Raw genomic sequence first — 14,130 nt, forward strand, 5'->3', positions numbered from 1 at the left:
GCATTCAAGATGATATGTAGTATTCTATACTGGTCACTCGGTGTCAGTATTGTTACTGTAATGTTGGAGACACACAAGCACCAGACTTGATAACCTGAAGAACAATCCTTCATTGCAGGTTTGAATAATTTATTGTTTGTTTATGATAAAAATGCATTTTTTTTAAATATTCTATCCTTGACTTATTTTACGAAGCAGCATGGAAAATGGATGGATGAGAGTTGTTTTACTATGGTTTGTGAATTTTGTTGTTTTAAGTATTGTATATGAATAGGCAGGCCCATTAATGACGCCCCAAGTACATCAGAACACAATTATTATGATTTCCTTCCCAGCGGTTATTTTAAACAGTTGCGACTGAACGGTAATGTACGACAGATTCTTCCTTTCTCTTGTGGAAAGTTCTTTACTTTGTAAAGCACGAGGCTGTAAAGGCAACCTTTACTCTTCACCAGTCCTGCCAGGTGGAATCAACCATTTTGTATTTTTTGTAAGGTGGGTGTACATAAGTCGTCCAAGGAGCAAATATGTGGGTGAGGCTCTTGAAAGGGTACCGGCGTCATTTCGAGGGTCATGATGCACAGTGAATTTGAAGTTATAACCATATCAAAAATATACTGCAAAAAAACTGAGAAATCAGGAGAAACAGTATCAAAGGCTTTCTTCTTGTCTAATCCATCGCTATTTCGCTATTTTGTGACATGCAAATGCATTTCCTGGACCCAAAACCTTATGCCACGTTAATATAAACATCGTCCTGTGCACACAAATTGAATTGAAGAAGACTATATGCAAATGAGCTGACGACTGCATCAACACATTGTGGATGCAGCAGGGTCCATCAATTAGCTTTTTTTTTCCGTGTAGCACATAAAGCCATTACGTCATGTCCCGGTCAGCACAACAACACCAACGATGTTAATCTGTAAAAAAAAGCCTCACCGTCATAAATTGTACTAAAAATAGAGTTGTTGAAATTGTAGTAAATCATTTTTGCCTTACTGTTTGTGTGTATGCACAAAGAGTGAGGCACATGAAGAAATGTCAAAATTATTATTATTTTTAAACATTTGATTTAAAACTAATTTATTCAAACGCAAGCATAAATATAATATATAAATAAATGACAGCATTTTGTGCCCTGCTGCCATGAAATTCAACCAAATATGATATTCTTTGGTGATATGTGATAAGTTTTTCTTCACAAACTTCATATGCAAATTGGTTAGAAAATAACAACTTTCATTTTTGCTTGCTCTATCACGCTTTTGGTAGCCCTTTCAGGAGAATGACCCACGTGTGTGTGTTTACAGTATGTGCGTGTTTTGAGGCGGCGTATCCACGGAGACTCTGTTTCCTGAGGTCTCTTTTTGCCCCCTTCACACACCCACCTCGCATACCGTAAATACCTGTGGCTGATCTAACTCACTTCAAAGTGTTTAATATTCAGCTGGGAAACTGTATCCAGAGTACAGGTAAATTATTAAGCAAATGAACTTTTTTCGGTAGTCAGATGAACTGATGGGCCATTTTCTCACGTGTGTGTGTGTGTGTGTGTGTGTGTATGCCCGGTGATTGGTCTTAGGCCAAGAGCATGAATAATTGATCCCATGCCCGCTATCATTTTCTTGATGTAATTGCCCTGTAAGATATGATGAAATCTAATGGATAATTTATCCCCCCAAAATGGAACGGCTAAAATGTACTTTTTAGCCATTTTTCAATCTGTTTCCCCTGTGGGCGTTCCTGCATGGATGTGTGTATCATTTTCACACGGATTTCTGATGTGTGTGTGGTCCATAGGGGGGCAATAATAGTAATGTGCTTGCAAGGTTTTAAAAAAAACAACTTAAAACTAAATAAAGATATTTTATTAGCATTTTTTTTTGGTACAACAGTCAAATTTGCTGGAGGGAATATCAGCCATGTTTTTTTCCAGCACTATAGCTATAGGTTCGACAATTTTTTCTGATGTTTTTTTTTTTTTAAATAAAGCCAAATTCAAATTTCAAAAGCATGCAGTTTAACATCTTTCTGAAAAAGGAAGGAAAATATGTACGCATATTACTTCCACTTAAAATAAGCACATCACCTTTCTTGTTAAATAAACAATGCAGTGAGACATGTGTGTGTGTGTGTGTTGCCGTGTATTTTCACCGTTTTCCCAATTATTGGGCGAGTATTTTGAGTAAATCTGAATTTTTGATGCATATTTTCCAACTCTACTTCAAATAAAATGCTTTTTGGATTAAAGCATAGTTGGTGATGTGTGTAAGGAGGTGTATAGTTATTAGGCATCTTCTTTTCCTCAGGCAAAATAGTCCAAAAAGACTAATATTATAGCATAGCAACAATTAATCAATGATTAATCAGCTATCTAATTGTGTTTTAGACAAATTGAAGATATTCACACACATCAGCTTTGACTTTGGAAAACAGTAATGGACATTTTTCTGACATGTTGCAGAACAGTGCTACTTTAGTCCAAATTGATTATTCGATTAATCCAAATAAGCTTCAGATTAATCGACTAAGAAAATAATGTTTTTTGCAGCCCTAGTCTTCCTTTGATTGTCTCTGATGTTGGACTCTTGCTTGGATATTTGTTGAAAAGAGACAACAGGATGCCGAGAAGTGGCTGAGAAAAAAATGAAGCAAGCAGGAAAGGATTATCCTCTCGTGTTGTCATATTCCAGAACTGTAACCTTTTCGAGTACGCTGAAGTACAAGGTGCTCGGTGCTCATAGTCATGGCTGAAAGCCCGCCAACACCGAACAAGACTGCATGGTTAGCCGTGTCATTATTCTTCCACCTTTAAGGCCTTAATGGTGAAATAATTATGACAGTACTCCCCCCCTTCCTCACCTGACCTAAATCCCAATGAGACCGAAAACTGGCCAGTGTCTGGGAAGTTGTGCTTGCTGTTGTATAAATAGGTTGACCATCAACAGATTATGACAGTGACTGATTCCATGGATGGAATACTTTTTGACTGGCATTGAAACAAAAGGCTTGTTATATTTGCATTGGAAAATGAGGGAGTTTTCCGGGAAAATAAGAGAAATTCTGGTCATGCACCAGATTTTCCACTAGCACCCTGAATATTGGCAGAATCTTGTAGAGTGTCACGGAAGCTATGTGGCAGAACGGGATATAAATTACGAGACTAATAAGGGACACTATTAAAACGGAGAAAGAAAGGTAGATTCCTGGTGAAAATAGGAGGGTCACTAAGGTTTTATATGGACTGAGAAATGGCTGCAACTCTTAGTCGATTAATCTGAAGCTTGTTGTTTGGATTAATCGAGTAATCTGTTGGGCAAACACAAACAGAACCAAAAATGTCCATGACTGTTTTCCAAAGTCAAAGCACATACGTATGTGTATCTTATTTTGTCTAAAACACAACAATAGTAGGTTTTTGATTAATTAATCAATTATTAAATGATTAATTGATTAACTGTTGCAGCTCTAGAATGAGAGCACTGCTGCAGTTGAGTTATAAAATGAGTCCTTGCCTAAAAATAATGTACACCAGGGATGTCCAAAGTCCGACCCATCTGTGGGCTTTTTTTATTGGCCTGCGGCAAAAAAATAAATAAATAAATAAGTGAAATATTTTGAGAAATTCATTCACAGGAAAAGTTGAAATGGTGTACACAGCAGGGACGAAAAATCCCTCAGCTATTTTTTAACAACCTCTTCCTTTTTTCCCCATCGCTTTTTCTCATCTCTTTTGTCCTACAGTACATCATTTTTGTTCCTTCTTTTGTTAGCCATTGGACTACATACACACACACATGTACACACACACACACACATACACACACACCATACGGCTTTAAATATTTTTTATTGTCCTGAAATGTATTTATTACCGCCATGACTTAATTCCTGATTAATTAAGTGTGAACATGAACTGTCTGCTGACAGCCAAAGGAACCCACATGTGTACACACACACACGCACACACACACACACACACACACACACACACACACACACACACACACACACACACACACACACACACACACACACACATTTATCTTTGCCATACAAAGGAAATGCTGGTAGACAAAGTTAGGTGATGAGAGACAGAGGGGGGGATTGAAGTGAGGAAAAAAAAGGTGGAAAAAGCAGGATTGAGGGATGAGGAAGAAAGAGCGCATAGGGGTGGAGTGCCTTGAGGCCTGCTGTGCCTTGGCGGGGGGGGCGGGATATGGATATAGATGGATAGGGGTTGTGGGGGAGGGCTCAGCCCTGACGACGGCTGTCCATTAACAGATGAACTTGGCCTACGTCCAACTGTTTGATGAGACCAGTGTGTGTGTGTGTGTGTGTGTGTGTGTGTGTACACCCCCCTCATACACCTTTACACACACTTGCTGTAGTGCTTCATTGTTTCTCATTTGTATTGTCTGGCGTACGTACATGCATTTGCCATCGCCATTTTTGTCTCCGTTATTGCTATTTAAAATTCTGTTTATTCAACATATTATGAATTACTTGACAATTATTTTCTTGTAATCACAGCATGAATGGGAGATATTGATATTATATTATCACATCATGATGAATGATAATATGCTCCATATGATATATGATGATTGATCTAAATCAATACTACTATTTAATTTATTTAGCTGCTCATTACCTGAACAACAAATGTGTCACCTTAGCAAAGTCATTGCAAAATTACCAGTGTGTTTATTGCTGGCTTTTTATATTTAGAAGAAGAGTGGTTGGCACTGGTCCAGCCTAATACTTCATTATTCTGATGGCGTTACCAGTATGAAGGTTTTTCTATTTCTGTATTTTGACTAGTAAAGTATATATTTATCAGGCGTATTTATTTATCATTGTTATGATCTCTCCACCATAATAATAGGTGTCACATCTTTTACTTGGTCTCGTTTGAGTGATTCCCCTGTGCATTTTTGAGTTTGTGTGTGTTGTTTTTTTTAACAGTATTACCTAGCATAGATCCCTGTCTCCACGGCACCCAACAACGCATTCTCCTGCGGCTGTGACTACTTAGGTCTACAAATTGGACATGTTTCTTTTGACTAAATGAAGCATTTTCAAGCATAAAAATGACTAAATTAAGCAAAATACAAATATAGGGCATTCAGAAGAACGCTGGGTGTTGTGAGACACACAAGCACCAAACGTTTTCGCAGGAACAACAACAGGCTTTAATTGCAGCTTTGAATGATCTCAAATGATCTACTCTTGTGGTCGTAAACCCATGCCGAGCTAAAACTCAAACTTGAACCCTCAACATCTTGTATTGTCTGCACCATTGGGACACATTTACATCAGTACAAGTCTTATTTATGTCTTATTTTCACCTATTAAATCTGCTATATTGGATAATAAGAGCGTGAAGGTGACTATAGGGGTGTTATTTCATGCCTACGGAGCTCTAATAATATTAATCATGTTTTAAACAGGTTTTCTATGCACTAACTACAAAAATATTGCCTTTACAAATGAAGAATCCTACTTTTGCAGAGACTCACTTATCACGGTCAGGTGTGGAACAATTAACCGTGATAAATGAGGGATTACTGTAGTGATGTAATTGTTTCTTATCCACACAGAGGCAATTCAAAGAGTTATCCACTCTGAGAGCCAGACTTGTACGTCCAAAACATCTGAGCCATGTGGAAGTGAAAAATGTTTGAAAAATGCTGAAAATGTTTCTGTGTGGACAGGCCCAGAGTTTGGCCAACGATGACGTTAGAGGAAGTGCATGCAAACTATGACGATCTGAACATGTGTTATGTTCAGCCACAATTGTAACTTTCATCATGGGTTGTTGTGTTGTTTATGAACGGTCATTCATGCTTGTGTACCGTGTGTCGTTGTGAGTGCCATATGACAGGACAGGTGGTAAGTAGACTTAAGTTGCATTGTAAGACTTTACAGCATGTAACATGAACCCTAACCTGGCCGTGTTGACACCTGCAATACTCTATGTTCACAAGAGATACTGTGGAAACAACATTGACGACAAAGACAGCTGGGATAGGCTCCAGCACACATACAGTGAGGATAAGCGGTATAGAAAATGGATGGATGGAGGAATTTACAATTAAAGAACCGTCACTGACCACAGATGGCCCTCAGACCGCACTTTGGACGCTCCCTCCCTAGTCAGTAGACACACACAGAGGTTTACAGGCTCGTATTGTTTCTACCTCCTATGGCTTTCCTTCACTTCGCCCTGTAGTCCCAAGTTTGTGCGTTGTTGGCTGAATGTGAAAAAGCGGAGCTGCTCGGCTTGAAGCTAGCATATCCACCACCTTCTTCCGTTCCTGCTCTCTAATCTTGTGTAAACACAAAAATCAGCTCCCAGCTTCTTCTGGCAGATGCAGGCCAGCATTGATGATACTGCGATAGAGACCTCTAAAGCTTGGATTTACTGTTTAGAGATCCTCCACATTTAGGCGAGGTAGGCTTATTTCGGCGTTAGAGGGTCGTCTACTTTCTATTCATTGTCTTTAGCCTGAAAGAAGGATGGTGCTAATGCATCACATTAGCCACGTATACATGGACCCAAATATTCTAATTCCATTTGGGTTATTTGCTCAAACGGAAAGAATGTAACCTTTGTGTACACCTCATTCCGAAAGGAAAGTGTCAATCCGAATGAATATATAATCGGATTCCCAGGGGTGGAATATTCCTTTCCCCAATCCGATTGAGGTATCTTGTACCGGCTCAATCGGAAAAATTGTCAGACTGCGTTCTTCTTTGTGGTGTTTTTCTTCTTCTGTTGTTTATTGGCGGTTAGCAAGCAGCTTTGGTGTGCATTAGCGCCATCTGTGGAACAAAATCTAAACCCTTCTATACGCCATTCACAAGTCCGGTTTTATTAAAAAAGAAAATACATATCTATATAAAACATGTGCCGAGCTTAATTATAAAATATTAGCAAGATTGAACTTTATCTTTTCCTGTTCCCGGGTGCGTTCTGAGATATGACGTAAGACGCATCTTGAGACGTTCTTCGATTAAAAAAAATGGAGGCGAGCAATCGGCACTGGACTGCTGCGGAAAGTTTGTTTTTGATTCAAACTAAATTTCAAGACTGGACGAAGGAAAAACTGGCAATACGGAGTTATTCCAACAAGTGAAAGAAAAAGTTGAGGAAGTCCGTATCACGTGATGTTGGTGTTTACAATTTACTGGGCATGCCCCATTGACTATTCTGGTTGATTATAGCGGCACATGTAGACACACGATTGGATTATTCTTTTCCATGTATACCATTGCTTTCGGAAAGGTGATTCGGAAAAAATCCATTCGGAAAGAGAAAAACTCATGTAAACGTGGCTAATGGTTAAAATCCCAATGTGAAGCTTTAGCTCTTCAAGGGAAATATATATTTTTGTCCTACATAGGGTTAAAGGACAAATGTATTTCTTTCTTTAATAAACGGGTGCTGGGTATTCGGCTAGAAATGCTCATGATTAAGGTATAAACTCCAAGAGGCAGTCAAAAGACAGACAAAGATAAAGTGAATTGAAGGAAAGCAGAAGATGTCTTCACCATGCAGAAAGAGACATGTTGTGACATGACCCATGTCCAGCCCCGTGTACGCATAAAGGCATCTGTCTTCAAGATACATTTTTATGCATGTGTGTGTGTGTGTGTGTGTATTTATCAGATTCTGGGAATGTCTGAGTTGTCTGTGGCTGTGAATGATCTATGGCTTGTGTTTACCAGGCCATATTTTGGCTAGGCCTGCCATCACTGGCCTATGAATGATAAATTACGGATGTCTATCGGATTCACCCAAGCACCTGTGGTCCCTTGCTCTCCTTTCCGCTTTTACACTGTGCACCAAAAAGGAGAAACACTTTAATGCCTCGATGGCATCTTTTCTTCAGGTATGCCATTATATTTTCATCCAGGTCAGTATCAGTCAGGATAATTGAAATATATTTAATTAATATATTACAGTGGATCCTTGCTGATTTTTTTTTCGATTTTTACTTTTTTATTTCTTTATTCCTCACTGATGTTTTTTTTGTCAATTTTTAAGATGCTTTACTTTACTTGGCGATCCTTGAATGGCACAAAAGTGCTAACTTTTAACTTATAGATAAAACAATCCTCAAACCTTGCAGAGACGTGAGCACAAGTCGATATAGTCGATATAGGCAAGCATTGTGTATTACAGTAATCCCTCGTTTATTGTGGTTAATTGGTTCGAGACCCGACTGTGAGAGATATTATGTGATTGATACAGTAAATTGAATATTGTTGTAATTGGACCATAGAAAACCTTTTCACGATTCAAGATATAACAGCCCTATAGTCACATTTACACAATATAGTAGATATAAAACTAGAGAAAATATGAAAATGAATGGATGAATGAAACATAAATAATACTCATGCTTGTGTTTGTTTTACAAATGTGTTTTGGTGTTGTGGACAGGAAGTGAGGTAATGTTTTACCTCAGCATGAGTTACGTGCCGCAACAGTGTTCCTTGTTATGGACTATTCTGCCTGGTGTGAGCTCATTCTAAGATGCAATAAAAGCCTGTTGTTCTGGCGATTTCACGATTTTCCGATTTCACGATTTTAGTGATCATTTAGTGATTTTTTACACTCGGAATGCTTTATTTAGGCAAACAATACATTATCTTAATGCTCATCTTTTATCTCACGTTGCCAGGGCCGTCCGTCTCTCTCTCTCTCTCTTGCTCTGTCCGCACCTCAGTGTCTCGCTTGGTAATCCCTTAGCCGAGTAAGACGAACACGTGTGTTAACATTCAGTCATCAGTTTATCTTTCGGATGCTTTTGTCAGTCGCTTATGAACTTTGTTTAGTGCTGACTGAAGACATTCCAGCCGCCTCCAGGGTTGGGACTTTGCTGTTTGACTGGTATACGTGAAGATGACAGATGGTGAGTGAGGAAATCTTCACTACTGGAACACGTTTTTTTTTTGTTTTTTTTAATAATCCCGTCAGTTATAATTCACAAAAGTTTTTTTTTATAGTTTGAGGACAGGCAAAGTGGGTGTGTTGTTTGTGGAGGTGGGCAACTAAGTCCTTAAGACAGTCCTTCATTGAGTTGATTGTTGCTTCAGGTGGCCTTCCATGACTTTGGTGGTGGTAGTCCATGTTCAAAACAGTGCAATTATAATGCTTTGGTATGGTATGATGTACGTGTTACATTAAGGTTACATTTGCAGAGGTCTGAAAAGAAGTTGGACAAAGGATAATTTATGTATTTTACATTTTGTACACTTCCCATGTGAAAGGAAGGTATTTGTGTCGACAAATATATGTATTATAGGTCATATTAGATTTATAAATTCATGTATTTTGGAAAAGCAATGACTGAGTAAAACCATGAAATTGAAAGCAGGAAGTGGCAAAGGATTACTGTATTGCTGAATATGAAGTAGTTGTGTCTTTTGATGATCATATTTAATATCGGTCCAGTTCCTTGATGTCTCTGACAACAAGTTATCATCTTAAATAGATGCTTGTTCTTCCGGCTTGCTTTCATGTATTTTACATTTTGTACACTTCCTATGTGAAAGGAAGGTATTTGTGTCAACAAATATATGTATTGTAGGTCATATTAGATTTATAAATTCATGTATTTTGGAAAAGCAATGATTGAGTAAAACCATGAAATTGAAAGCAGGAAGTGGCAAAGCATTACTCATTATTGCTGAATATGAAGTAGTCTTTTGATGATCATATTTAATATTGGTCCAGTTCCTTGATGTCTCTGACAACAAGTTCTTTCGGCTTGCTTTCAACGACCTGGGACCACATCTGATGACCGCCAAGGTCTCAGACCATGCTGTTTCCCTCATGGTTCTGTTTCAGTTCCTTCTTGTTTTGTCTCCTTTTTTCAGCCTCTTGGTAACTCTCCTTACCCCCCTCACCCCCACCCCTTTGCTGTGTTTGTGTTTCCTCGACCCGCTTGTCTCAGTAGCAGTAAATACCCTTGCTACCTGACACAGATCCACCTTTCTACTTGACCGCGCACACAGAGAGGGCCAGCTGTGTGTGTAAGTGTGTGTAAGTGTGTGTGTGTGTGTGTATCCGAAGAAAAGTGTATTCCCCGGTGACCCTCTGCCTCCTGGTTTAAAGGACTGAGCGACGCACCCTCTTACTCACTCTCCCCCAAGCAGGCTCTCGTCTCTGAGATAAAACAGGTTTAATCTTTGACACTGTGTCCAAACTGGCCTCTTTGCAGGTGAGGAGCGCCTCCTGGGGTGTGTGTGTAACTGTTAGATTCACTCTGACCTAAATTTGGAGGACAACAGCCCGGAGGCTATGTGTGTGTTTGTGATTGTGTGCCTCTTCTTATGAAACCGTGTGTTTGTGTGTTTCCGCTCTTTGGTTTCCCTCAACGCTTTTAGCCTCAATCTTTTTCTTAAGAAATACAACTATATCAGATATTTGCTTTTATCCGCTCAGCTGCAGCTGCCAGTATGGCGACTGTTCACATCCATCTAGTAAAGTCATAAGCCCCCAAATCTCAAACATATTTTCATCATTATACATCAACAATTTTAGACTTAATGTTGCTTAAAAATGGGAGTTAATTAGCATACCAGTAGGGATGTGTATGGAAACTTGGTATCGTAATGACACCGGCACTGCTTCACAAGTACCGTTTTGGCACCGGTATCGAACAACTCAACACACCCAAGTCTAATTACCAGAACACAATGCCTCATCGTAATCCATAAAACACGCTCCTTAAAGTGATTTTTCAGTGTTTCGCCATCACATATGGAAGAAGCCAGACAAGCTGGAATAAAAAAAATGCTTGGTTTGATATCACTGTTAAGCGAGTCAGCATGTGTTCTTGTAGTCAAAATGAAAACACGCGTCAGGTATCCGCATGTCAGACCTTTTTTAGTGCCCTATAAATACTTGCTCCAATTCCATAAATTCTAAATGTAGGCATGCACCCTGTTATTCAATAGCACTCTTTCGCAGTCAGATAAGCACAGGGTGTTACACACAATTCATTCCCTTATATCAGGGGTCTCTCAAAACTGGGACCCACATTTTGTAATGGTCTTTAAGTCGGGACCCACTTTTATTTGAGTCAAACATTTTTTTTTGTGACAATAGACTTATGTGTTTTTTTTTGTCTTCTATAGTATGGTGTGTCATGTGCATTGCAATGTTTTCACCCAGGGATTCGTTCCCATCTGGATGCAACTATTTACTAATCGGGTACAACGAGGATGCAAATCTCAGGAGCGTTCCTGTGTTGCACAAGGCCTGACTCTGCCTGCACGTTTCATATAATTTGCATTTTTATGCGTAATTATTGTCATTTTAGAAGATTGATGCTCACCTGACACACCAGATGTGTTGTTTCACAGAAACGGTTTTGTTTACAAATCCATCAGAAATATAGCTGCAGGCACTAAAAAAGATATTTGTCATCCAACAAATATATACTCTATGCATTGGCATGCAATGTATAGAGCTATACACTCGCATTCACTTGTACTGCAAATATGTGTAATGTTTGAGGAATAGTACATAGTATGTAAATAATACTACTTTGCCAAAGTTGTATTATAATCTATGGCAGCCACTTTTGACAGCTAAATTCTCTGCTTAAAGGATGCTGAACTCAGACATACAACGAATTAGCGTAATGCAAATGTGCAATATTTCCATCACTGCCTCTGTTATTTATTTAACAACTCAATACACTCAATACAATACACTCATATGTGACTTTTACTCGTCTGTATACACCAGTCATTATTTGCACTATGACCCATTCATCACTGCACTAAAATTAATATATCTGCAATATGTCTGCTCCTGTATATGCTCCTGTGCAAATACTACGTGTATACTTTGGATATCTTGTATATATCTTGTATATATCTTGTTAAACTGTCTTTTTTTACTCTACTTTTTTAACTTGACTACTGCACTGAAAGGAGAAGCTCTCCAATCTTGTTGTACATCTTGTATAATGACAATAAAGGCCATTCCATTCCATGATATGCCGAAACCTATATATTGTTTGCAGTATCGGCTCCAAACAAATACTTGTGAATGCTATAGAAGTTGTATGACCTCATAGTGGCGTGACACAATGTAACACAAACAAACAAAGCACAGCAATTTAAGGCATGCAGCAATTCTCGGCACGTCTCGGTCTATTAGAAGATAAACTTTGTTTGGGAATAGGTGTGCTCCGTGTTCTTCTTCATTTCAATGCGCTTGTTCCATTGCAAAGATGACTGACTTGGGAGGGCACAGATTGGATAGTTTTTATCCTTCACAGGTTCTGAAACTTGGAAAAAAAATCATACTGTACTCATTTGAAGCAAACGCAGCGGATGCCCGAGAGCAATCCCACAGTTCTTTTTTGTACTGCAATGCTCTCCAATGATGGAGATGTTGACCTTTTAGGAATATTTACCATGTAATGCAATTATACCACTAATGGATTTGGCCCACTGATCTTTTTGTGCGCTGTGTCAGCGGGCCAGTAAAGCACTGTTGGCTTTATTATAGCACACAGACACACACGGACCGTGCACACCAGTCGGGCCCTGTGCTCATTTGCGTGTGTATGTTCAACATCTATAATCCTCCCTCTCTTGTGAAATCACACACGGGCTCAAATGAACATGCGTGTGTGCACACACAGCCACGTGCACGCCAGACCCCTTGTGAGCGTGCGTCTGCCAAGTCGGACGGCAGTCTGCCAGCAAATAAGGGGGCTGGGATGGGGTGAGGGCTCATCTGCTGGGGTTAGCCAGCTACAGCCACACACACACATAAATACACACAGTAAAGCGGTGCCCACTTAGATTAACAGGGTTAATTAGCACAACATGAGCCCTGAGTTGGCCACAGTGGAGGGACGTTGAGCTCCGGCCGGGATTACAGCAGCACCAGTGGTACAAGTTCAGTGTCCCCAGGTGCAGACAGACTTATCTATGCATATTATCACCTCATTGTGCTCATGACAGACACATCGGGAGTTTTAAAAATAAAACGTCAAAAATATCTAGACAGTACATCACTGGAAATTCAATAGGGGTGTTATTTTATGCTTGGAAAAAGAAGAAATTTGGTAGGTTGTAAACCGATTTTCTTTGCCCTAACTTTAAAAATATTCCATTTGTGAGTTTTTCATGGAAAATCGCTTCACATGATCGGGACTACAAACAAGGGATTACTGTATCAGATATTATATTTGATAGTAGATGAAGTGCTGGTGTTGGATCCCTTACTTCTCGTCTCATCTAAATGTTCAATGTACTAAGACATTTTAGCACAACCACATGCTTACAAATATGTGGGAGGAGAAATATGCCCTCGGAGAAAAATGTAATTTAAAACACGAATAATGCTTGTGACTGTTCAATAAAGCATTTCAGGAAACAGTACAGTACACCTCTTGCCCGAAGACAGCTGGGATAGGCTCCAGCAGACCCGCAAGGATAAGCGGCACAGAAAATGGATGGATGGACGATTTACAAATCTTACCCTCCTCTCCTCTAAAGACATTTTTATATTTTCTTTTTATTTCTATAAGCGTTGAGTTACATGTACTGTAAGCGTACATGTTGAATACAGGAAGTGAACAAATGTATAAATTTTTTTGGACATGTGAAATTGTAACATGTGATGTACTCCAATCTAACATGTATGCATGTTGAAAATAACGTCAAAAAACGTCAAAAAACTTCAAAAAATGTCAAAAAAGTCAAAGTCATACCTATTAAGCCTCATGGTTTCCTTGGAAAACTTCCCTATTTGTGTTAGTTTCCTGTAAAAGTCACATATATTAACTTTCATTGTGTAGACAAAGCATAAACGGCAACATGTAACAATATCTCAACTCTTTATTGCTCGGACAACAGCATTCCATCTTCTGATTCCGGTCTACAGCGCTAAGCCTTCTGTTGTATGTAAACATTTACCAACAAAGTATCCACAGCAGTCTGTGAGGACAATGGCAGTGGGCAGTCAGATGTGTTTTCTTTTTCACTCTGTCGGGGTGGGGGAATTTCCCTTATTTTGCGGGAAATGTCCTTCGTTTTTAAATGCAAATGTTGCCAGGTATGGTGAAAGCCAAACCCATCAAACGC

General features: G+C 39.2%; 1 protein-coding gene across 3 annotated transcripts in view; it reads left to right on the forward strand.

The window, feature by feature from the left end:
• bcl11aa (BCL11 transcription factor A a) overlaps positions 1-14,130 on the forward strand; it is a 50,917-nt gene that overhangs the window by 12,944 nt on the left and 23,843 nt on the right. Inside the window, exon 1 of one of the 3 annotated variants that reach the window (XM_058056026.1) lies at positions 4,286-8,927. The exons of the other annotated variants lie outside the window; for them this stretch is intronic. Coding sequence (XP_057912009.1) covers positions 8,918-8,927 — 10 coding nt within the window. The 5' untranslated portion in view covers positions 4,286-8,917. Of the gene's footprint in view, positions 1-4,285; positions 8,928-14,130 lie in introns of those variants that run through there. 3 annotated transcript variants of the gene reach the window in all.

Source organism: Doryrhamphus excisus, chromosome 2 (genome assembly GCF_030265055.1).
Source record: "Doryrhamphus excisus isolate RoL2022-K1 chromosome 2, RoL_Dexc_1.0, whole genome shotgun sequence".
NCBI classification, from domain to species: domain Eukaryota; kingdom Metazoa; phylum Chordata; class Actinopteri; order Syngnathiformes; family Syngnathidae; genus Doryrhamphus; species Doryrhamphus excisus.